General features: G+C 29.6%; 1 protein-coding gene across 1 annotated transcript; it reads left to right on the top strand.

The window, feature by feature from the left end:
• The first annotated feature begins 7,197 nt into the window (after window positions 1-7,197).
• LOC120075342 (homeotic protein knotted-1-like) lies at window positions 7,198-13,767 on the top strand. The gene is made up of 5 exons (XM_039028643.2): window positions 7,198-8,112; window positions 8,209-8,331; window positions 8,405-8,540; window positions 12,869-13,128; window positions 13,273-13,767. Exons 1-5 carry the CDS (start codon window positions 7,702-7,704, stop codon window positions 13,483-13,485), a joined length of 1,143 nt encoding a protein of 380 aa, XP_038884571.2. The 5' UTR covers window positions 7,198-7,701; the 3' UTR covers window positions 13,486-13,767.
• Window positions 13,768-26,811: the final 13,044 nt, after the last annotated feature.

Here is a 26,811-nt window from a genome sequence, read left to right as displayed (position 1 = left end):
TTAAAGTTAAAAAGTTTGATAAATGCAAACCTCAAAATTTGATTAAATCATTTTTAAAAAAAAACTTTGTTAATGGACAAAAAAAATTGAAAAGTTCCATTGAGCATCATATAATATATGGTAATTTCATTTAGAAGATTAAAGTTTACCTTTTTTTATTTTATTTTTGTTCTATTTATAATTATGACAAATTTTATTGTTGGAAAAGGTCGAAATTATGGCGTTCTGTTAGGTTATGTTTAGAATTGCCCTTATGTTAATTTTACATTTTTTAAATACAAATTTCATTATTAAATTAAACTTTGAGTAAATATTGTCAAAAGTGATTCAACTCTCAACAAATTATATTTTAAATCTAATTGAAAATTTTCCTAATTAATGAAATATACATACATACAGAAAACTATCCACCTCATATGACGCAACTTTACCACAGGTGAAATGCTCGTTGTTAGGCTAAACATGTAATTATCACTAAATAGTTGGATTTTTTTTTTCTAATCAAGTTTACATTAACTATACACAGTTGTATAGTTAGTTTGTTACCGTATTTAGTTACTTGTTCAAAGTACTCTTGTATTTATATTTGGAGAATAATATAACTTAAATAATAGTGATTTTGCTTTAAAAATTTAGTTCCCATTTGAAAATTATTTGTTTTTTTTTTAAAAAAATTAAGTCTATTTGATCTACATTTCTTGCAATATTTTGCATAGTTCTTAAGTACAATGGTTGAATTCTCAACCAAATTTTAAAAACAAAAACTATTGTTTTTAGTTCTCAAAATTTAACTTGGTTTTTTAAATTATTGATAAAAAGTAGATAACAAGGAAAGAAATTTAGAGGTGAAAATTGTGTCCATATACTTAATTTTAAAAAACAATGATTATCAAATGAAGCTATAGAAAGTCAATTCACACAAACCATATCTTTCGTTGCATTTCTTTACTTATTTAAATTCGACGAAGAAAGCCCATTATCAAATTAAACCAGTAGCTAATAGAAATTAAGAACATATTAAAATTTTGCTAAGAACAACTAAACTCTAATGAGAATAAGAAAAGAGAAACTTTTTTCTTAAAAAAAAATAAAATTCACATCTTGTTTAAAAATTTCACAAATAAAACAATATCAAATATTTACATAAATAACAAAAAAAAAAAAAAAAACACTAATAGACTTTATCAGTATCTATAATGATAGACTTCTATTAATTTTTATCACTGATAGACATTGATTGACACATCTATCAACTTCAGTAAGAAAAGATCAAAATTTTGCTACTTTGTGAGTGTCTCTCATAGCATTTTGATTAAAAAAATAAAAAAGATGAAGAAAATGAAAAGTAAAATGGGTGAAGGGGTTGAAAAGGATGCACCAACCTGATTGAAAAGGAATGGAACATAAATATAGAAAAGGACAGTGGATTCTAAATCTCACCAAATAAAGCAAAAAAAAATAAAAATAAAAAAAATTGATGAATTAAATACAAAATGGAGGGAGAAGGTGGAGCTGTGTTACATAATAATAATAATAAAATTGTCAACATTATACTAACAAATATAAACTATAAAGTTAAGGAATGTGGTATATATTATATGGTTTTAGGGTTTGCCAAAAATATCAAAAACAGTGTAATGCATAATTTTTCCTTTTCCAATTTCACCCTCTTATTTTCCTTTCTTTTTTTTTTTTTTAATCTTTATTTAGCAACTTGGTTGGGTTTGGTCTTTGGGTTGACATGACACCAACAACTTCATGTTCATCTATGTATATCAATGCCCATAAAAAGCTGCATCATGATTTGATTGCATCTCAGACACACACACCACCAATAATTTAAACAAACACTGTTCTCTAATTTGGGACATATACATATTTTTTCTTTTTGTTTATAAACTTCAAATTTTAATTAATTTTACCCCATGTAATGAAGTGGGTGCCTCTGTTTCAAAATTTTTATATACACAGTTTCAATATATACTAACATTACTTCTACACCCACATACACACCCATGTATATATTTTTTTTCTCATAAAAATGAAAAATACATTCATACATATATATTTGGAGATTTATAGCAGATTTATTGCAGATTTATAGCAGGATGTTTTACAGCTTGTGGTTCGATCGTAATATTTCGATAAATATGCTAATTTGAATGTAACTCGATTTAGTTAAGGGATATTTAGTTCGATTCTCCTCTATCACAAATTATAGGACACTTTACTAAAAAAAAGAAATAACTCTCCAATAGGTGCAAACTATTACTAATTTTTTTAATGTGGGTCTTATATATATTTATGTGGAGAATGGCTAGATTATTTATATAATTTAATTAATATAGGTTTAGTTGTTGATTTTAAATTAATAAATTGGTTTAGCAAGCATTTTGTTTTTCATTTTTTTTTTATTTTTGAAAATTAAATATATCCATAAAAAAAAACAAGTTAATTATTAAAAACTATTTTTTAAAACATGGTTTAGTTTTTAAAAAATATTTGTAGGAAGTAAACAATAGAGAAAAAAATCTAGGGATGAAGTTAATGTTTATAGACTTAATTTTTAAAAACCAAAAATCAAAAATCAAAATTTGATAATAACTATTTATTGTTTGAGAGTTGCCTCTCAACTTTCTTCTAATTTAGCCATATCAAAATTGAAAGAAAATTAAAAATGTGAACTTCTCTCCCTACAATCCTTCAACTTGAATAAAATGATAGAAATTAATTTCTCTTAGAAAATATAGACATATAAGCCATTGTAATTAAATTATTGGAAGATGTTTTTAATTAATTAGTTTAATTTTACCAACTTTAGAATCCATGAAATTTCAAGTAACCAAATTTCATAATACTTGTGCCATGTTCAAGAAAAATTAATATAACCTAATTAATTATTTGTTAACGCGACATTTTTTCTATAAAAAATTACTCTTTATTCATAAGTTACACCTATATCATCACTTTTGCTTCTAGAGCTAAATTTGAAATTCAAGGAAAGTTTAAATGCTAAGACTAAAGTCTAGAAAATTTTAGGATTATTATTGTTATTATTTATTTTTCAAAATTATATATATATATATATATACACACATAAGCTTGATATATAAAGGATAAATTAAAATATTTCAATAAATTAAAGTGGAAAGGATTCTAAAGTTGTTGTAGAATTTGATGGGAGGAAGATGGAGGACTTTGGGGAGAAGGATATGGAATACTTAAAAAAAGTTACCTGATTAGACAAAACAATAGAGTGAATATAATTGGTCTCTCCATATTTTATTCTTGATGGCTTTGCAGCAACTCTATTAATTAAAGTATATAATAAATCCAATTTCCTAATTAAAAAATCAAGTTCAGATATTTGTTTTTTTGTTTATGTTTTTTTTTTTAAATATATATATTCAATTTAAAATTTATTTTTTAATTAAAGATTATTGAACAATTGATACAGTGTTAATTTATTGAAAAAATTTATTTTTTTAAATAGTACAACACGAAGTCGCTCAATTTACTAGTCATCCAACTTAGTATTACCCTGGCATGTTTAACAATTTTATTTTAATTAACGTTTCCTATTCTTATATAATATTTTTGTATACATGTGAGAAAATTAATTGAGACAATTATTATTATTATTATTTTCTTTTTTACAGATTCTATGAAGTTTCCTCTATTAATCTTAAGGTTATTTAATTTCATAATGGAACCTAGCCACTTTAGCTTATTAAAAATTAATTATAAACTTTTGTGCGAGTTTTGTATATTTTCATTAATTCTTCTAGTTCAACAAAATATAAGAGGGGTTTTTAGGTTTTGATGAGTGCAGTCTAAGCTAACTCCATGCCCTTCATATTTTTTTAAAAAATAATTTAAATTTTAAAATTTTTTATTGGATAGTTATCTTGACTACACAAAAGATAGGTGTAGTTGAGACCATGGGTGTTCGAGGGTTGGGTTGGGTTGGGTTGAAGGTATTTTCAAATCCAATTCAATTATTCGGATTTTAAATTTCTTCAACCCAAATAAACCTTATTAAAAAATGAATCAAACCCAACCTAACCATCATATATTTGAGTTGGGTTGACTCGGTTTACTTAGACCATTTATTTAAAATTTTATTATAAAAAGAAGTAAAATGTAAACACGTAAAAATCTAATTTAATTATTTTCATATATTGAATTAAGATTAATAACTCAATTTCAGTTTATATAATAAAATTTTCATTTAGAAAGTAGTAAGAAACTATTTTTAAGAGTTGTTGGAGAATAAATTATTTAAAAAAAAAAACAATGAAGTTATTAAATATGTATAAATAATTGTATTATATATGTTTTTTCTAAAGTCAATAATTAGTTCGGATTGGTTCAAATTAGTTTGAAATATATTAGGTGAACCTATAAACGAACCGAACTCAAACCGTACGGGTTTGATTGGAATGAGTTGATGGATTTATTTTGGATCATTTAGATTTTTTGAACACGTTTAGTGGAGACAATACGGAAGTATTTTCCTTGTAAAATTTAGGTAAGAATGATGAAAAGTGATAAGATGTTGCAATATTAGAAGAGCAATATAGCAAAAACAAGCTATAAAAAAGATTGATTTTTGTAAATAAAAATGAATTAATGAGTGTATTATGGTATTGGAGAGAAAGACAGTGGTTTGTCTTTCTTATGTTCCTTTCTAGCATTATTGGGTGCAGCCTTCTTTGTACAAATTCAGCCTTTTCCTTCTCCTTTTCCTGAGTTTGGACTAGTCTGCCCCTTCCTTTGCCCTTTTCTTTTCACTGTTTCCCCTTCAAATTTTTGTACCCTTTCTTTTCAGCAATACTAAAAGAGAGTTGGAAGGAATAAAACTAAAGATAAAAAAGATAAAATGAATATATAAAGTCGATATATTATATAACACCCAAATCTTATCCATTCAATTTGCCCAAAGAACCATTTTAGGTATGTGCATTTCTTTTTTAATAAAACATATTATTTTAAACAAAGTTATTATGATATTTTTGAAATATAACTAATTTATAGTACAAAGTTTAATTTGTACCAATAGGTGCAGGCCCCCATCGATTGTATGGAGTCTTTGGTCTTTGAAACCGTACCCTTCAGGTAGAGTGTTTTCACGCATTGGTTTGGGCCCCTAATAATTGTTGCATACACTTATAAGATTTGTAATTTTAATTTGGTCCTCGTGGTGGTTTTGCACCATACCCCAACATCTATGTACGTAGGGACCTAGAGACCTGTCTTTGCTTTTATTGTGTTTCCTTTCTCCATTATTATTATTGTATTCCCAACCCCTACATATATACATTAATGTATTTCACTCCCAAATGCATACTTTTTGGTAACTAACATGTCTATATGCTAATTCCGCTATATTTACTTTCGCAGGAACTACTCTCGGTCTTGTTTTTTAAATATTTTATTTTTTTATTTTTAGTTTTTGAAAATTAAGTCCGCAAACACCCATTTTACCTCTAAATTTTTTGTTTTCTTATTTATCTTTTACGACGTTTTTAAAAAGTAAGCAAAATTTTATAAACTAAACAAAATATGTATATATAGTTTTTAGGGAAATTACAAGATCCACCCAAAGTATATAATAGTTGCAATTATACCATCAAACCTTTGATTGTAAAAATTGAGCTCTCATACTTGTACAAATGTCAAAATTAGATTCTCAAATTTTCATAATTTGTAGAAATTGTAACAAATTTATAAGTTAGATGGTTCAATTTATACCATATGGGTCCAATTTTAACACTTGCATAAGTTAAGCCTCAAGTTTTAAGGTGTATGGTTTTTGCAATCTGCCCTAGTTTTTAATAATTTATTTTTGTTTTTGGAATTTCATTAAGAGTTCAAACTATTTTACTAAAGATAGAAGCAAACCATCCTAAAAAATCAAGAGAAAATAAGCTAAAATTTCAAAAATAAAAAACTAAGCTCTCGTTTAGTAACCATTTAGTTTTTTGTCTTTTGTTTTAGAAAATTAAGTTTATTTTTCTTCTCATTTCTTACAATGATTTGCATCTTTCCTAAATTATTGAATTATTTTTCAAATTTAAAAAACAAAAACAAATTTTCAAAAGCTACCATTTTTTTTTTTACTTTTCAAATTTTGGCTTAATTTTTTAAATCATTGATAAAATGTAGATAACAAACTAAAAAATTTAGAGATAAAAGTAATGTCTATATGCTTAACTTTAAAATATATAAAAAAAAACTAAAATAATTACCAAATGGAACATAAACAGTTACCAAATGAGATCTAATTATTAACTATGTAGTTATTAAATGAGACCTAATTATTAACTATGTTATATATAGAGAGAGAGAGAGGTATACTCTTGCATTTCATAATTAAAACATATATTACATTTGAAAAACACCAATGATTTCTTTTTAAAAATTTATCGACCCAATTAGAAATTTTAAAAGATAAAAAACGTGAAATGAAAAAGGATAAAAAGCGACTCAAGTAAAATTAGAATTAAAAAGAAAAAAGAAAACAAGGGGCTTTATTCTTTACTAAAAACACACATATATACATGAAAAAATATATGGTTGGTCCTTAAATTTTGATCTAATTTTTATTTGATATGTAAATTTTAAAAAATTACAATTCTATCTATAAAATTTGTTTCAATTTAGATACTAAAGTTTCAAGACTAATAAGATTAATCTCGATTTTTCATTAAATATTTGCTTCTAATTTTTAATATCGTGCTATTAATTAATCTAAAAGACTTACAATTAATTACGTTTCATTCTTTTTTATTCACTATTAAAATTAATTTCATATTTCAGAATTATTTTAAATTAATAATACACATTGACACCAAAGTCTAAGATAAATATTTAGTGAAAACATCGAAATTATAAATATAAATTTTGAATATAGAAACTAAATTGAAAAAAACTTAAACCTCAAAAAGTAAAATGGTAATCTTTCGAAAATCTAAAAACTAAATTGAAATGAAATTCGAAACTTAAAAGAAAAAAAACAAGAAGTAAATTGGATAAAAAAACAGAAAATGTATATTTTTTTTTCTTAAAAAAATAATAAAAAAACATGCATCCACATACATGATCCATCCATACATGACACACATATAGAATAACAACGTCTATGCATCATAAGTTGCTCCCATTAAATATTACCACGTGATAATTTGATTTATTGAAAAAATATATTTTTTATTTGTGTGATAAAAAGAGGAGAGAAAATAGCAGCACCCAAGTGGCCGGAGATATCACGGTGGCCGTCGTTGTGTTCTACTAGAAGCTATATAGATTCCCTTTTTGTTCCTCTTTAATGCCGCACTCTCAAATCTATAACCCACCCCTTACCCAAAACACACATTCCTAAAAATTTCCGAAATCAGTTCATTTCTGTACCATTTCAAATTTTTTATTTTTTAAATTTAAAAATTTATTAAAAAAAAAAAAAAAAACCCAGCTCATAAACACAACCTTTTTGGCCCTGTCCTATGGAAGTTGACTGCTAGCTTTTCTCCATAACTTCACTGTTTAATTATTCTCCACTTTAGGGTTTTCTAATCATTCCTTTTCCTTTTTTTTCTTCCCCTCTCTCTTTTGATAGTACTGGGTTCCCTTTTTTTAATTTTTAATTTTAATTTTTTTTAAAAAAAGAAATATATTTTATGTTTTATATTTTATTTTATAATGGAAGATCAGTACAAGGTTCATGGTGATAGGTGTAGGGGAAATTTCTTGTACAATTCAGTACCTGTTTTGGCAACCAATTCTTCATCTCCTGCGGGCAATTTCGTAATTAGATCATCCTCTTCTTCAAATGGGAATCAGATGATCATGGCCGTAAATTCAAATCTCCCCTCCGGTGACTCCAATTATTTCCCTTCCTCCGATCAACTTGTCAAATTGGAGCCTCCCACTACTGCTGCTTCACAATCTCAAATTCAAGTTCATGATTTTCATTACCATTTAATGAGAGAGTTCCAAAATAATCATAATCATATTAATATTAATAATAGTAATGTTGATTCAATTAAAGCCAAAATTCTTTCTCACTCTCTTTTCTCTAACCTCCTCCAAGCTTTCTTGGATTGCCAAAACGTAATTTCCATTTTTTTTTAAAAAAAATTCTTTACAGATTTTTTTTTTAAAAAATTATTTGCCCTAATCTTTTTTTGGTAAAATTTTCTTTTACAGGTTGGAGCTCCGCCAGAGGTGGCAGCGAAACTTAGTTCGGTACGGGAGGAATTCGAGCGGCGACGATCTTCAATGGCGTCCACTGAGAGTTCATCAATTGATCCTGATCTTGATCAATTTATGGTAAATTTAATTGAAGTCTTGTTTAACCATTTAAAAAATTAAGATTATAATTACTGATTTTAAATATTTTCAGGAAGCTTATTATGGGATGTTAGTGAAGTATAGAGAGGAGCTAACAAGGCCAATTCAAGAAGCTGTAGATTTCATGCACAGAATTGAATCTCAGCTTAATACTCTCTGCAATGGCTCCTTTCAAATCTTAGCATCTGGTACCTTCTTTCTTCTTCTTCTTTTTTTTTTTTTTTTTCAATTACAAGTTATTTATTTATTTAATTTTTTTTTGGGATTTTTACTTTGCAACTCATTTTTAATCTTGATCATTGGAATAGCTTTTTCGGGGGTTTAATTTTGATGTGGGCAAGGATTTCTTCCCCTTATGATTGAAGGGAAGAAAGAGCCATTCCCAAAGGATTTTTTTTTTAAAAAAAAAAGAAAAGAAAACCCTAATTTCATTATGATTTCAACCTTTTGTACTTTTTCTTTGGGTTTTGCTGCTTTTTTCTGTTTGTTTATTTTTCCACTTTATTATTATTTTTAATATCAGAATGAATTGTTCTGATGGTCTGGAAACTGGTTTTGTTAAGATGAAAATTTAGTGTATGATTATACTCTTAATTAGGGTTGAAATGTAATTGTCTTGATGATTTAGGGGAGATGGTTTAATTTTCTTTAGATGTAATTAGTAATGTCTAATCATACTCTTAATCGGGGATAAAATGTATCTCTAAAAAGATTTATAAAACAAAATGACAAAATAATTAGTGACTTCACATCACAATGAATTAGGGGCTTGGCAGTTGGTATTATGGAACTTGATATGTTTTATTTCGTCCTACAACAATTTTCTTTCCAAATTTTGGATACGAATCCTAATGATTATCCTTAGTGTTTTCTTTTTAGTTATTTTTTAACAAAAAGATCAGACCTATAACAAATTATATATTTTTTACAACTTTATAATTTTTTTTAGTTTAGCTTTTGAAAGAAAATTTTAAGTCTAGTTTGTTGGATAAAGTACAAAGACAAGTTTTTTTAAAAAAAAAAAACAAAAAAACAAAAAGAGTATAAATAATACAACACGAAAACTCATAAATAAAAAGAGTAGATATAGTAAATCATAGAAACTCATTGGTAAAATATAATATTATAAACTTAATTTTTAAATTTTAAAAATAAAAAATCAAACTACTATTTTTTCAAAAAAGATCAAAATCAAACGGTTGTTAAATGAGAGTTAATTCTAATTTTGAAAATGTTTCAAGTAGAGAAGAGATTTTTTTTTTAAGTAAATCAAAATAAACTAAAGAAATAGAAAAAACATTGGGATAAAAGATAAGTAATTGATACTAATATAAGTATAATTCAATTGACTTACGTATGAACGGATTAAAGATTTGAGTCATTACATCCACTGAGCTAAACAAAAATTAAAAAAAGAGTGAGTAGGCAGTGCTAATGGAGAGATTTATCACTCTTTTAAACACAAGATCTTCCAAGTAAACAAAAAATCTAGTGGCCAGATGGCTAAACATTACTAATAGTATAGTAATATTAAAATATTATAAAATTTCTCTTAAAAATGATTACACTTTATATATAACCAATCTATTTTAGAAATCTCCAAGAGTAAAAAACTATGGTAAATAAAGATAATTAAGTCAAGTTTGAAATTAAGATAGTCTAACTTAGTCGATTTGCATTCATTCGAGAAAAAAATGCTTTTAAAAAATTCATTTGTATTTAAACATCTTTCATAAAATTTAATTAAAAAATTATTTTGAATTGTTGTCAAATATTTTATTTTTTTAAATGACTTATTTTTTAAATCATATATTTGAAAATGTGTTCCAAACATACTCTAAAGTAGAATTCTTTGTTCAATAAACTGTTATTGAAATTTTGTTTTTCCTTAATACATATATCAAAATTAAGAAGCTGTTAATTGAATTTAATTTCATTCCGCTTATATTTTTCCATTTGTTAATCTCTCCAATTCAAAGTTGATTATAGAGTTCTTTGAATGTAATAATAATGCATTGCTTATAAAATCTTAATATTGATCACCTGATCAATTATTTGCCTTTACAAAATATGATTTTCTTTAATACCAACTAGAGGTAGCATATTCTTGATGGAAAAAAAAAAAAAGAAAAGAAAAAAAGAATGAGGTTTAAAAATTCACCTATACTTGTTAAACTATAAAAAAGATAAAATAAAAATACTTAGTCTATGACTCATTAGTAACTAATTGCATTATATTATACTGAATTTTGTGTAAATATAACACTAACACATAATAAATCAAGACTGTTTTAACTTCTCTAATAAAATATAAAATTTTCGAAGTTGATCTAATTTGGTAACTATTTCGTTTTTAGTTTTTTGGTTTTTGAAAATTATTAAGCTTATTTTCTCTCCATTTCTTATAATGATTTGTATCTTTCTAAACTACAATGGTTAAATTTTTAGTCAAATTCCAAAAATAAAAATAAGTTTTTTAAAAATGACTTGTTTCAATTTTCAAAAATTGACTTGTTTTTTTTGAATCATTGATGAAAAGTAGATAACAAATGAAGAAATTTAGAGATAGAAGTAATATCTATAAACTTAATTTTAAAAAATAAAACACGAAATAGTTACCAAACGAGATCTTAATTTCATGTACAATAATCACTATGAAAGATTTGAGCATCAAATCTCGTTCACCCCCACAAAGTTCGATATTTTATTACTTCTTTTAATCTAAAACTAGTAAATTAGATCTACTTTGATAACCATTTTATTTTTTAGTTCCCGGTAGCCATTTGGTTTTTCCTTTTTGTTTTTGGAAATTAAACTTATTTCATCCACACTTTTTATAATGATTTGTTTTCTTTAATATAATGGTTGAATTCTTAGCCAAATTCCAAATTTCAAAAACAATTTTTTGAAAGTTACTTTTTTTAGTTCTCAAAATTTAGCTTGATTTTTTAAACAATTGGTGAAAAGTAGATAATAAAGGAAGAAATATTGAGGTGAAAGTAAAAACTCAAAAACCAAATAGTTAGTAAACAACCCTAATTGTTAGTTGTGTCGGTGTCCTCCAAACTTTTAAACTCTATTAGTCTTCATACAAATTTTAATAAACCTGCAAGATTTCAATTTTATATCTAATTAAAAAAATGATTAAAAAAAATAACTATCACATTAGGAGTGTATATAATAACTATATGTCTTAATAATTATTCGCCAAAGATTCAAAGCACACTTTTATAATTCCTATCTCACACATCCACTGAGTTAAATTACAAGTTTATTATCTATCTTTTAGGGAAAAAAATTAATATCGAAATTAATTCATGTCTATTTAGTCCAAGAATATTTTAAAAAATATCTAAATTCTTAAAACTTCTAGCTTTATATCTAATAGGTCAGTAAATTTTAGTGTTATTAAAGTCCTTAAACTTCCATGGTAAATTCATTCACATGCTAAAAAAACATTAAAAATTTAGATAGTTGCATTATACATAAATTATTTTCCCCCTAGTAAATCAACTAAAACTTAAAAAGTTTTAGATATGTAAAAAATTTATTAAATACAAAATTAAAAATTTTAGTTATTAGATAAGTATTTGATTTTTTATTTTTGAAAATTAAGTATACTTTAAATATCTCGATTTTACTTTCTATAAATATTTTTTTAATATCAAGTCAAATTTTGAAACAAATTTTTTTAGATTCCATTAGGCAACAATTTCATTTTTGGTTTTTGGTTTTTAAAAATTAAACTAACAAACCCCTTTTTTGCCTTGTTTTCTTATCTATTTTTTAACTATGTATTTAAAAACCAAAGCCAAATTTTGAATAATAAAAAAAATGGTTTTTGAAATTTGGTTAAGAATTCAACTCTTCTACTTAAGAAATATGGAAACTGTTGTAAGAAAACGTAGTAAATAGACATAACTTTCAAAAACCAAAAACCTAAAATGACATAGTTAGGCTCCGTTTGATTACCATTTTGTTTTTTAAAATTAAGTTTATGGACATTACTTCTTTCTTCATTTGTTATTTATTTTTCACCAATGGTTAAAAAAATCAAACCAAATTTTGAGAACTAAAAAAACAGATTTCAAAAAGTTTTTTTTTTTTTTTATTTATTTATTTATTTTTTAAGTTAGTTTAGAATTCAATCATTTGTATTTAAGAATGATACTAACCATTATAAGAAATGTGAATGAATTAGGTTTAATTTTCAAAAAAAAAAAAAACTAAATAGTTACTAAACGAGACTTAACAAATACGACTTTAAAAATTTGACTAAAAATTTAACTTCTTTTACTTATAAAAAAAAACGTATAAATTATTATAAAAAATTAAAAAGAAACAAAAATAAAAATTTAGAAATATTTATTTTTAGACCAAGCCTTGATTTTTAAGTTAAAAATTATGAGGTGGCCACATTGTAAGAAGAACTCATAATTTTAACCATTAATTATTTGAGTTTATCTGGCTGGAAATTGACAAAGTGAAAAAAAAAAAAAAAAAATTGGAGGAACAGAAGGGAAATGTGAAGGAATGGGATCGTCGTCGGAGGAGGAAGAGAAAGGCGGGGAAGGGGAAAGAGAGATAGAAGATCAAATCGACCCACGAGCGGAAGAACGAGAGCTTAAGAATCACTTACTCAAAAAATACAGTGGTTATCTTAGCAGTTTAAAGCAAGAACTTTCCAAGAAAAAGAAGAAAGGCAAACTCCCAAAAGACGCAAGACAAGAGCTGCTTCGTTGGTGGGAATTGCACAACAAATGGCCTTACCCATCGGTAAAAAATCCAAAAAAACTATTCATTATTCATTTCATATTGCAGGCACACAAGGTGTTTGTTAAAATGCCTCAACCAAAACAAAAATAATTAATTTAGTGTAACGGCTGTCTGTGTTTGTGTTTGCGTGTGGGGGGCATGTAGGAGGCAGAAAAGTTGGCGCTGGCGGAATCAACTGGGCTTGACCAGAAACAGATAAATAATTGGTTCATAAACCAAAGGAAAAGGCACTGGAAGCCTTCTGAGGATGTGCAGTTTATGGGTATGGAGGGGTTTTACCATCCCAATGCCGCTGCTGCTTTTTACTTTGATGGCCATTTCATGACTGATTCCCATAATTATCGTTTGGGTCCATGAGTGGGAAGCTACAGTAATATATATATATATATATATATATATATAATGCGCTTCTAAAACACACCTCTTGTTTTAGTTGTTAGCCTATATTTGTATGGATATACTTTTTGTTTAGTCCCTAATTAATTCCCTATTGCTTAAAAATGGAGGGGGGCGGGGTGGAGGAGTAATAGTTCATGGTAGAGTATTTGTAATTTTATTGTGCTTAAAGTCATAATTTCCTGCCCTCTCATTTGGTGAATATTCCTAAATGCAAGTCAAATAATAGTATCCAATTCCACACTTTGTCTTTCCTCACCTTTCTTTTTTGGGAAGTTCATCATCTTGATATGTGATAGGATTTGGTTTCCGTTATGATTTCTATACTTTTGAATGTTTTTCTTACTACCTTTTTCCCTCTTTAATGTCTTGAGATTCTATATTTTGGTTTTTGATTATTGGATAAGTTTTAGTTATTTTTTTTAGTACAACAATTGTAAGAAGGAAGATCATGTCAATATAATTGAGCTAAACTCATTTTAACGTATGTTTTAGTTGTTTTGGTAACTTTACATTGAATGATTTTAATTAAAATTCGAATTTATTATTTGAACTATTCGATCTAAAGATTATCTTAATTAAACATTCATCATTTGCTAGTTGTATTTGTTGGATTAGATATGCAATAGCAATATAACTGATAGTTGGTTCTTTTTGTTAGAGTTAGATCATGATTTTTGTGAGTAACAAGGGATATATAGTTCTTTAACTAGTTGAGCCATCTTTTTTCTTAAAAAAAAAACAAAAAAAAACAAAAAAAAAAACAAAAAAAAAACAAAAAAAATTCAAACTATTCAAGAATTGTATTATTATTTTGAATGAAAATGATATAAATATTTTCCATCATTTATTATTTTTATTATTGTGATTATCTAACACTCCCCTCACTTGTAGGCTTGAAATATGAAGAAGAACTAAACAAGTAGAAATAATATTAATTGGAAAGGAAACAATGTTGGGTTTGAACATGAGACATCCTTGAATCAACCTGCTCTGATACCATCTTAAATAACCGATTGATCCAAAAACTTAAATTTTGATTAAATGTAAATTTAATATTATATCATTTAATAGTTAAATGTATTTTTTTAAAAATAGTAACAAAAGTTGAAATAAACTTTTTAGTAGATTAAGGACCTTATAGTATTAAGGTTTAAAAATTTGGAGATGAAAATAAAATATATATAGAATTGAAAATCTCTCGATGATTTCAACCCAAATTTATCAACCTGCACTACTTTTTATTGTCAATTTATTTATTTATTTTAAGTAAACCATGATAAGAGAGAACAAACAAAAATTAAGGATCATCATATAACAAGAAAGAAGATAATAAGCCACACATGATACTGATAGATACATGATCTTCCAGCCAAATCACAGATTGATTAAATAATGAAAGCTAAGTTGAAATGTGGAGTTATAAACCAAAAAATCAAATAGACCTTAAATTTAAAACTCGCAAAATTTCGTTAATATTGTGAACTTTTCATTTTTTTACACAAAGATCTATTGATCTCTCTATTTTCACTAATATCAATGATTATTTATAATTTAGCCTTCATCTAAGTGTTATATATATATATATATATATATATATATATATATTTCTCTCCCTATGCATCAAGACCATTTCTTTTTCCTCCCTCTCTTTTCTCTTTCCGGTGGTGTGAGTTGCAAGCAGAAGACGGACGACGTGAGGTGATCTAGCAATGAAGGGAGCATGGGACGGCACGAAGGGCGATGATAGATTCGGAGTAAATGAATGACGACGGACTCTGAGCGGATGACAAAATGACAGATTCGAAGCAGACAAACAACAAACTTAATTCAACTTTTAGTTTTATTTTTTCCTATTTTTTATATATATTGCGATATATATGTACTTTTTTTTAGCTTTTGTAGGAAATTTGATACATATTGTGATATATGTATTCGTTTATTTGATATAAATTAGAGTTTCATTTATTTATTTATTTAAATTTCAAATTCATGTATTATGATATATACAAATTTTGATTGTTGTGATTTCTGACTACCTAAATGGTATATATGATATATATACTGTGACGTCAAAGAAATTTATGAAGATTTATATTTTGTGGTATATTTCATATATTGGTTTACTGTGATTTATGTCAAATATTGAGTCAATCTCTAATTTATAAATAGTAGTATATTTTATATATTAGTTAGAATATTTTCAAATACCTAACAAACTGTTCAACTGTGTAGTATATTTCACATATAGGTTAGAATATTTTCAAATACCTAACAAAATATTCTAAGGTATATTTAAAATAGCCATGAATCTATAAAAAAATCAATAAGTTGATACGTGAAAACCAATATAAATAAAAAATAAAATTTTATTAAATGCATTTTTTTCCAAATTGAAAAATGAAAAAAATTACGATAAATGCATTTTTCTCTCCAATTGAAAAATGAAAAAAATTATATTAAATGCATTTTTTCTCCCCATCATTAAGGTAGTTTCGTAAATAGGAAAATATATATGAAAATCGGATATAAATAAATGAAAAAAAGGGTATTATGGTACAAAATTAACACTAAAAGCCATCTTTGAAAAAATTTAAATTTTAAGACTGTGAATGTATATTTTCCACATATATTTAGTCTCCTTAATTAGAGAGTCTTTAAGAGGGTTGGGGATCTTTAGGATAGTTTTTATGATCATATTTTTAGTCTGTCCATATGGTAATTATACCCCTGTATATTTAATGTATTACTACACTTCCTATTTTTTGGATCTATCTGTTGCGCACTTCCATCGAGCAAAAAATTCCCAACGAAGCTCCTATAACTAGATTCGGGTTGAGTATTGTCAACCTTCTATTCCTCACATCTTGATCCAGATGCATTGATTCATGCTGACCAGTTGAGCCGTTTTTGCCAAGCCAAGCCGAGTCGAGTCGATCCATCCAAGCTGAGTCAAGTTGAGTCGATCCCTCCAAGCCGAGACAAGTCGCGCCGATCTGTGTTTACTAAGCTAAGCTGATTCAGTCAAGCCGAGGCCCTGAGCTATTTTGAGCCGTTTTGAGCCATGCTGGTTCCGCCAAGCCAAGTCATTAAGTCGGTTCTTCCCTTCCCAAGCCACCAAATCACAAGGAAAAAGATCATGTGGTTCGCCCCATTAGTACTATTCTTGATGGGACAAATTACCTTACTTGAGCCCATCAAATGAAAAGTTTTCTAATTGGGCGTAACTTACGATGCATCGTCATCGACGATATTCCTAAGCTAGTTAAGATATCCACCGAGGACGAAACAAATTCATTGAACGGTTGGAGGATTGGGATAGTAAAAACCATCAGATCATCACTTGGCTTGGAAGTACGTTTATACCTATCATTTAGGTACAGTGTAATGCGTTTGATGATGCCAAGAGTTTGTGGGATTTCCTGTCTACACATTTTCAGTCTATTGGATTAGCTCATTATTATCAACTATGAAACTCTTGTAAATCTTAATCAAGAGACTTGATTGATCTGTTAACAACTATTTGGTCACACTTTAGACAATTTGGACACAATTGAGTCAAACTAAAATCAGTCTGGATCATCTTCGTCTCATTAAGATTCTTATGGGGCTTCATCCAAAATACGAATCTAACCATGCTGCTTTGCTACACCGTAGTCTCCTTCCATCACTAGATGCAACAATCCAAAAAATCTTATTGAGGAAAAACTCCTGGGCATCGCTTCTTCCATGCAATCTGAGGTGGTACTCACAAAACTCATATATCTGGTACTTCTGGAGCTATCTTCTGTAAAAACTGTAAGCTCATTGTACACAAATTTTCCAGCTACACAAAATCGAATGCAGATATTGTCACAAACGTAGCCATATTCTGGACAACTGTCCTACACGACCATCGAGACATACTTCAAAGTCTAGACATGATAAACTTTGTTCTGCCTCTACTGTTGCTGCCTCTTCTATTGATTTTGAACCTTTCCTGTCTACCTTTTAAATGAATGACTTATATGACTTGTTTAAACAACTGATTTCATCCAATTTTTTCAGGTAATCGGTGGCTTATTGATTCCACTTGTTACAACCATATGACTTCTCATTTTTCTCTTCTGCCTATACCCACTCCTACTAAATCTCTTCCTCCCATTTATGCTATTGACGGTAATTGTATGACCATATCTCATGTTGGCTCCATTGACACATCTACTTTGTAGTTTTTCAATACTTACTGTGTTCCAAACCTAACCTTTAATCTTGTCTCAATTGGACAATTGTGTAATCTTGGTCTAACTGTTTTTTTCTTCTATTGGGTGTCCGGTTCAGGATATGTAGACGGGACAGACAATTGGTGGGGGTTACAAAGTGGGAAAATTATTTGAGCTCACATCACTTTAGCTCCCTGCTTGTTCTTTTTCTGCTTTTGTCACCGACTCTGCTATATATCAGTGACATCACCATCTTGGTCATGCTTTTTCTGACAAACTTCGTCACTTAATTTCAGCTGAAAATTTGAATAATGTCTCCAAGTTTGTACCTTTTGAATTGCAAAATTGCAAAACAACCTACATTATCTTTTTCTCAGTCCAGTTCAATAAGTGATCAACCTTTTGACTTAGTTCACTCTTATATTTGGGGTCCTACTCCTATCTCTACTACCAATGGGTATTGCTATTTTGTTTTTTCATTGATGATTACTCTCAGTTTACTTGGGTATATTTTCTTAAACATCATTCTGCCTTATCTCAAATATATATTGATTTTGCCAAATCACACTCAATTCTCTCGTACAATCAAGGTTCTACGTACAGATAATGCCTTGGATTATAAGGACTCCAATTTTCTTTCTTTTCTCGCCTAGCAAGGCACTCTTGTTCGGCGCTCTTGTCTTCATACCTCTCGACAGAATGGGTGAGTGGAACGGAAACATCGCCACGTTATGGACTCTGTTCAGGCCCAATATCTGTCTGCCTCCTATTCTGTAAAATTTTGAGGTGAAGCTGCTTTTACCTTTGTCTACACAATCAATCTTCTTCCTTCCTCTGTCCTTCAAAATTTTTCTTCATTTGAATAATTATATAACACTCCTTCTGATTACTCTATCCTTAAGGTTTAGTTGTGCATGTTTTGTTCTTCTCTACCCACATGAACATACCAAATTAGAACCGCGTGCACGTCTCTGTGGCTTTCTTGACTACGGAATCGAACACAAAGGTTTTGTTGTTGGGATCCTATCTCTAACAAATTGCGCATCTCTTGCCATGTCACTTTTTGGGAGCATAATATGTGCTCTAGTCTCTTGACCTTTCATGAGTCTCTCTCGAGTCCCCCTCCTTGTCTTCCTATTGATTCTTTTTATCTTTTCCTTTCGTCTTCATTTTCCCATGATGCTGAGCTTGAGCAATCTATGCCAGTCTCTGTTGATCCTGATCAACCTTTTGTCTCACTTGTGGAATTTGAACTTGTTCATGACCCTACTTTTCCTGTTTGACACTCTATTAGGGTAAGAGCACCTTTTACTCGTCTTGCCGATTTTCATTGTTTTTCTACTTTTCAGTTCCTTGGTTGAACCTACCTCCTTTCATGAGGCCAATACTAACCCTCTGTGGCAGCAAGCTATGCCTAAAAAGCTTCAGGCTTTGGACAAGATGCACACATGGGACTATGTTGATTTGCCTCTTGGTAAAAACACATTGGTTACAAGTGGGTCTACAAGATCAATGTTGGAAAATAAGTAGCATGCATAGCGGAAGCAGTAGATCATAGTGTTGGGTTGATGCCTTAAATCTTGTAGGGTCCTGTAGTTTGTAAACACATGTCTGAACAAATATTTATGATGTAATAATATGAGATATTTTCTTCACTATTATCTATAAAATATGAGATATTTTAGTTGCATTAACCACAAACCAATAAACTAAGATCCCTGATTATCGTTGTAACTTATGCATGTATGTGGAGACATACAAATGGATCATGTATTAAGTGATAACCTAAATGGTCTGTAGTATACGGATAAAGAAGGGAAACTTTATCTTGATGACACTACAGATATGACCCGCTTTGTAGATGTTACAAGTGTTGTAAAGTGCTACAGATGGTCTGATTCTGATTATTCATGTGAAGACATGCGAGCGGATGTATCCTATATTAAGAAGTTTGTGTAAGATCGGACCACAAAATGTTTAGTCTCGTTATATAATGCCGTTCATGACAAATACTTTCATTTAACTAAGATGACCATAGGTAACAGGACCTTAATTATGAGTGAGTTTGGAACTCCTGCCTATGAGGGCGGTCCTTTGATTTGCATGGATACGAGTGGCCAGATCGCCGATTCAAACCTACCACTTTGAGGATTCGTCTAATTGGGGAGCTGAGAGCTCAGCTATACAAGACGGAATTCACTCCTTCCCCGGAGCAAGGGTAGTAGATAGATTGCTCCCTTAAGTGTTGATTCTAGAGCTTGAACAATGTGGCGCCACACACTTTCTCATGGCTCGAGAAGTGTTCACTCATAGTAGGACTATGATGTTTTGTTCATTAGAGGATTCAATGGTACTTAAGGAGTTAGATGTAATTATAGGGGCACAACGGTAAATTGACCCAACTGTATTTATAAGCGATCTGTGAAGGATTATCGTATTATTGATTGGTTATATCTAATAGACATAGAAATATATATGTAGTGCGAAGAATGTAGCTTTCGGTCTTTAGTGGAGTACCCGACAGTTAACGGATGGTGAATATTGTGTTTAAAGAGTTTAGTCAGTTATTCACGTACCGTTGGAGCTTTAAGCTACAAGTCCATAAGGTCCCCTTGATAGCTCAATGGATTCAAGTTGAGAATCAGTTCTTTGGTTAGTTTGAAGTGTCCAAATTAATAAGAAGGCATTTGATTATATATAATATAATTAAAGTGATTCAATTATATGTGATATAATTGATTTGATGTATTAGATACATTGATTGGAGGAATTAATATAAATATGATTTATATTAAATAAAGAAGAATAGAACTATGGTTTAAATATTACATATGATGTAATATTAAAACTATAGGTTATAAATATAATATGATAAATTAGTTATTATATTTATTTATAATAAAAACAATTATATGATAATTTTTGGTTGGTTATTCTCTCAATTAACAGTGAAATGGGAGGCTATTTTCAGTTTTAATAACTGAAGAATAAAAGTGAAAATGGTTTTCATTTTTCAATATCGCAAGATTAATCACATTATCGCATACCAATCGATCGAGTGAAAAGAGAGAGCTATACGATAGCCCTTTCGAGAGAGTAAACGACCGAGCGAGTTTACTAGACGATTGCTCCTCGTTACTAGACGATCGAGTACCCAGATTCTATACGGTAGACTAAGCCTTTCTCCCACTTACTCGATCGTATACTTCCTTCTTCCCTTCTACCAAATGCACATAGAGCTCACACCTCTTGGATTCTCACACCGAGAATACCAAGGTAATCGACTGGTAGTATCGAGTGCTACTGTTCAAGGGTTGAGGATTGAGTATTTCTCGATTTGGTTCGAGGATCAGACAGTTCGTGAATTCACCAGTTGTTCGTTGTGTTCATGCATTGGATCGAGTTTGTGTGGATGCCTGATTGGTGTAGATCAAGGGAACACTTCAAGAAGAGTTCTTCATAGGTATGTCTTTCGATTCCCTTTGTTGTTTAAATGAAAAGAATGTTGTAATTTACTCTAAGATACATAATTGTTATTGTATGTTTGTGAATGTGTTTATTCTTTCACAATGGGTATGGTACAATCTTGCTTCCGCTCAATGGTTCTCTTGAATTAGAGTTCCTTCACATAGCGCTTTAATTACAAATAATTAACTAAGGATTAAGCATGCATAGAGAGTTACAGATACAACCTTTGTAGTTTCTATGATAAACTTCGTCTCCATGAGCGATTGGCACCACCAATGGTAATCCTTGCTATTCTTTGGTTGAAGAATACAGTTGTGGGACCAAAACTTTAGTAAAAAATAGGAAATTTAACTAATTATTTTTTGAGCGTCAAAAAGAATTTGAGAAAGATTAATTTCAAAAATTAAGGAAGCATTAGTTTTTAATTTTTGAAAATCAAAACCTATTTTAAACAAAACACATGCAAAAACCCTTCTTGCATGGTTTTCACCTTAAACTCTATTAATATGAATAACGTAGGTGTCAAGCTTAGCAAGAGCAACTTCAAAACCTAGTTAGTTAGTAGAAAAATCTAACAAATGGATTTTTCCACTAACCAATTTTTTATTAAAAAAAATGAAATACATTTTTCAAATTTTAGAAATTATTTAATTAAAACAATTTTAATAAAATAAAATAAATAAATTTAATATCACATATTAAATTGACTTTGACACCTAATTTTGATTAATCATATTAATCAAATTTCAAACACTTTCATGTAATATTTTGTTTAAATCATACTCTCCAAAAACAATAATTAATAGTAAATTATATCTGATATAGAATACAATTATCCTTAAAGGACTGAATTTGAACATTTCAAATTCTCACTGCACCTAGTTCTTTAATTTTGTCCATAGTGAGCTAACAAGGAGACTCGATGAACCTACAGCTTATAGGCTCCAACGATCTGAGACTAACCGGTCAAACTCTTTAACCTAGTTAATCAACATTTGTTAACTAACAAGATTGTCTACTATAGCCTGTAGTTGCACTCCTCTCACTGTAGATATATTATGTGTCCATTTGATATAACTGTCATCGATAAGTTGATCCTTCATAGATTGTTCGTAACCTTAGCTAGGTCAACTATCATTTTACCCCTGAGTTGCATCTTTTCTCTTTAAGTACCACTGTCCCTCTAATGAACAAGTGATTTAGGATCTTAATCACTAAATCCATTCCTTCTCAGGTCAACGAGAGGATGGGGCCCCTTGTTTAAGATCTAGGGTCAGCTCTTAAAGGAACAACCTTTCTACTATCCCTAAAAAGGGTAAGAGTGAATTCTCTCTTGCAAATTCTATGTCTCCAGCTATCTGCCTGATCTTATCCCTGAAATGGGAGACATATTGAGCAACGCTGTTGAGCTTATGCTCACCTATGCAGATCAAGGGATAATTACAAATAAACAGGAGTTTATAGATAGCTCAGGATTCAGATCAAGTTATCTAGGTCATCAAGATGTGAAATTAATCAGTGTTAATAGTAAATGATGTTAATACGTAACATGATTATTTCATGGTCAGTCTTACACAATCTCATCGTGTAGAACACCTCCGCTCACATGTCTCTATATGAATGAATTGATCAAACGACACTTTACAACATTTGTAACAATTATAAAGCGGGTTGTATTCAATAGTTTCTCCAGAAATAGGTACCCAACCTAATCCAACTACTGTAGACTGTTTAGGTTATTTTACTCGAACTTGATTCAGTTTATATCTCCACATAAAGTCCAAGTATTCATTACAATAGCCAAGGGTTCGTAATTTATTGGATTTAGAGTTATCAATTCATTCTTATTCAACAACATTTGTCTGAATAAACTTCATATATGTTTACTGTTTACAAACTACGAGTTTTAGGACATACAATCCAACAATCAAGACTCACTCTGAAGGTTCTATTGAGCGTTATAAAGTTCAGTTGGTAACCAAAGGATATTCTCAGAAGTATGGATCAATTGCGAAGAGACCTTTGCTCCTGTGGCATAGATGACATCCGTTCGGAGCCTCTCAGCAGTTGCTAAAGCCAAACAGTGACCTCTTTTTCAGATGGATGTGAAGAATGTCTTTCTTAATGGGGTTATATATGAGGAAATGTACTAGCAACCACCTCCAAGTATCTATTCTCTATCCCAAAAGTTTTTTCTCCTTTGTCGAGCGTTGTATGGCCTGAAGCAAGCCTTGTGGGCTTGGTTTGCAACTTTCAGTTCCATCATCATTCAACTTGGATATAAATTCAGTCCTCATGACGCGACACTTTTTACGCGATAAACGATTCATAGTATTGCTCTTTTTCCCCTGTATGTTGATGATATGATTATTACTGGGGATGATCCTCAGGCCATTTCTAATCTACAATGCTATTTTAGTGAACACTTTGAGATGAAGGATTTGGGTTCCTTTAGTTATTTTCTTGACCTTGAAGTCTCATTGAGCTTTGCTGGTTACTCGTTATGTCTGGCGAAGTATGCCTCAAAACTTTTGGTGCGCTCAGGTATCACTAACTCTGCTATGGCTCCAACACCACTTGATCCCAATGATCGTTTGACTCCGTTTGATGGCATTTCCCTTGAGGATGGCAGTCTCCACCGTCAACTTGTTGGCAACCTTATTTATCCAATCGTTGTCTTGAGATTAGATATATTGTTCACATAGTTAGTCAGTTTAGGCTGTCCCACAGACCATTCATTTTATTATTGTTCTCCATATCCTTCGTTATGTCAAGGGTACTTTGAGACATGGACTTCAATTCTCTTCACAATCTTCCCTGGTATTATCCAGCTACTCTGATGCTGATTGTGTTGGGGTTGATGCCCTAAATTTTGTAGGATTCTATAGTTTGATGTACAAACTTTTTATTTATGTAATAAAATATTTGATGTTTTATTTCGAAATTAGTTGCATTAACTATAAACCAATAAACTAACATCTAAGGTTATCTTGTAACTTAAACATGTATGTAGAGACATATGAGTAGATCATGTTTAAGTGATAACCTAAATGGTATGTAGTAGATGGATAAGGCTGGATACCTTATCCTAGTGACACTACGAGTATGACCCGCTTTGTAGGTATTACAATTATTGTAAAGTGCTACAAATGATTTGACCTTGATCATTCATATGGAGACATGTGAAGGGAGGTATTTTATCAAAGGAGTTTGTATAAGACCGGACCATGAAATGTTTAGTCTCATTATATAACGTCATTCATAATAGAGAATTATATTTCACAAGGATGACCATAGGCAACATGATCTGAATCCTTAGTGAGTTGTGTGCTCCTGTCTATGAGAGCGATCCTTTGATTTATATGGGTAAGAGTGGCTAGATCACCGACTCAACATGCCTATCATTTTGAGGATTCTCTGATTGAGGAGCTGGGAACACATCTATACAAGATGGAATTCACTTCTTCCCCAATGTCAGGACAAGTAGATAAATTGCTCCTTTAAGGGTTGATTTCAGGACTTGAACAATATGACGCCACACCCTCTTCTGGCTCGAGAAGGGTTTGATCATAGCTGAACTATGATTTATTGTTTATTAAAGGGATCAATGGTACTTAAGGAGTTAGATGTAACTACAGGGGCAAAAACTATAATTTTGGCCCAACTGTACTTACGAGAAATTTGTGAAAGGTCATCGTACTGTTGATTGGTTATATCCAATGGACATAGAAATATATCTGTAGTGCGAAAATTGTAGCTGTCGCTCTTTGGAGTGTTCGATAGTTAACAGATGGTAAATAATTTAATTAAAGAGTTTAATTAATTATTCACGTACTGTTGAAGCTTCAAGCTACAGGTCTATAAGGTCCCCTCGATAGTTCAACGGGATTCAATGAGAATCAATTTTTGAATTAATTTGAATTGTTCAAATTAATTGAAAGAATTAATTATATATGATATAGTTAATTAATTTTTTTAATTATATATGATATAATTGCTATAATGTATTTGATAATTATAATATTAAGTATTTATGAGAGGAAATAAATATTTGAATATTAATTATATGAATTGGATTCATATAATTAAATATAATGTAAATGTGATTTATTGCATTTTATACAATATCAAAACTATATGTTATATGTTATATGTGATGTAACATATAGTTATGTATATATGTATAATAAATTAGTTATTATATACATATATATATTATTTATTAATAAATGAATTTAAAATTTCTTTATAAATTAATTATTTAATATATATATATTTTTTTTAGGGAATTAACTTCCTTCTCCAATTTTTTCTCTACCCACGTTTGATGTGGGTGGTTAACAAAGGATGGCTTTCTTCTTCTTCCTCCTCCTGCAACATAGAAAAATCTTCGAAAAGAGATGTTCCCCATCTTATCCTCTCTTTACTTGATTTATTCTCCCTCCCTCACCAAAATCACTAGAGTCTACACCTCCTAGGTTTTCTACTCGAGAATACCGAGGTATCCAATTAGTGGTGTCCAAATTGGTCATTCTGGTTATTGTTCGTGATTTTCATAGTGAAGGATTTTTATGTGAATAAGGTCTTCAAAGATAAGGGTTTCTGAAACCCTATTCTTTCCTTTTTATTGCATGTTGTATTTTTGTATTAAATACATAATTGCTTTTATTCTCTGTAAAATTTGTTATGTAAAATTTTGGGAATTGGGATGATCTCGCTTCCGCTCAAAGGATCGTATTTTTAGGGTTCATTCAGATTGGGTTGGTGATCCTATCGATCGATGTTCTACCTTCGGTTACTGTTTCTACCTCGGTGACTCTCTTATCTCTTGGCGAAATAAGAAGCAGAGCTTTGTCTCACGTTCTAGTACGGAGTCTGAGTATCGCGTCCTAGCTGATGCCACGCCAGAGCTCTTGTGGCTCCATTGGCTTCTTGTCAATATGAGAGTCCCTCAGTTATCTACCACTATTCTTCACTGTTACAATCGTAATGTCATCCAGATTGCTCACAATGATGTTTTTCATGAGCGCACCAAGCATATTGAGAATGACCGTCACTTTCTTTGTCTTCATCTCATGAGTAAAACTCTTCTTTTACATTTTGTTTCCACTACTGAGTAGCCTGCTGACATTTTCACCAAAGCATTGCCCCCGTACGTTTTCTCCATATGCTTAACAAACTCGAGTTGATTCCTACCTTACCACCTCGAGTTTGAGGGAGGGTGTGAATATATGTTTTTCAAATGTATTTAGTCTCCTCAATTAGTGTCTTTAGGACGGTTAAGGGTCTTTAGGATAGTTTTTATTGAACATATTTTTAGTCTGTTCTTATGTTATTTATACCCTTCTATATTTTCTATATAACTACACTTTTGATATATACATCTTGAACCAAGACATGTATAAAATATAGGCCTTTATTTAGGTCTTGTATGTAGAAACCCCTTGTTTTAAAATTTTAATAAACAAGTCAACCACACTAAGTTCAAACCTCAAGACCAAAAGTGTAATTTTCCTATTTCAATACAATTTTTTTTTCCAGATTAGTAAAGTTTTTTTCCCCGCAAATTTAGAGTGGAGAATCAAATTTTCCAAGTATCTATAAATATATTCGTAAA

Source organism: Benincasa hispida, chromosome 4 (genome assembly GCF_027475165.1).
Source record: "Benincasa hispida cultivar pf3 chromosome 4, pf3_genome.v1.1, whole genome shotgun sequence".
Taxonomy (NCBI): Eukaryota; Viridiplantae; Streptophyta; class Magnoliopsida; order Cucurbitales; family Cucurbitaceae; genus Benincasa; species Benincasa hispida.
The sequence above is the reverse complement of the archived record's forward strand: the minus strand, read 5'-3'. Positions and strand labels throughout refer to the sequence as shown.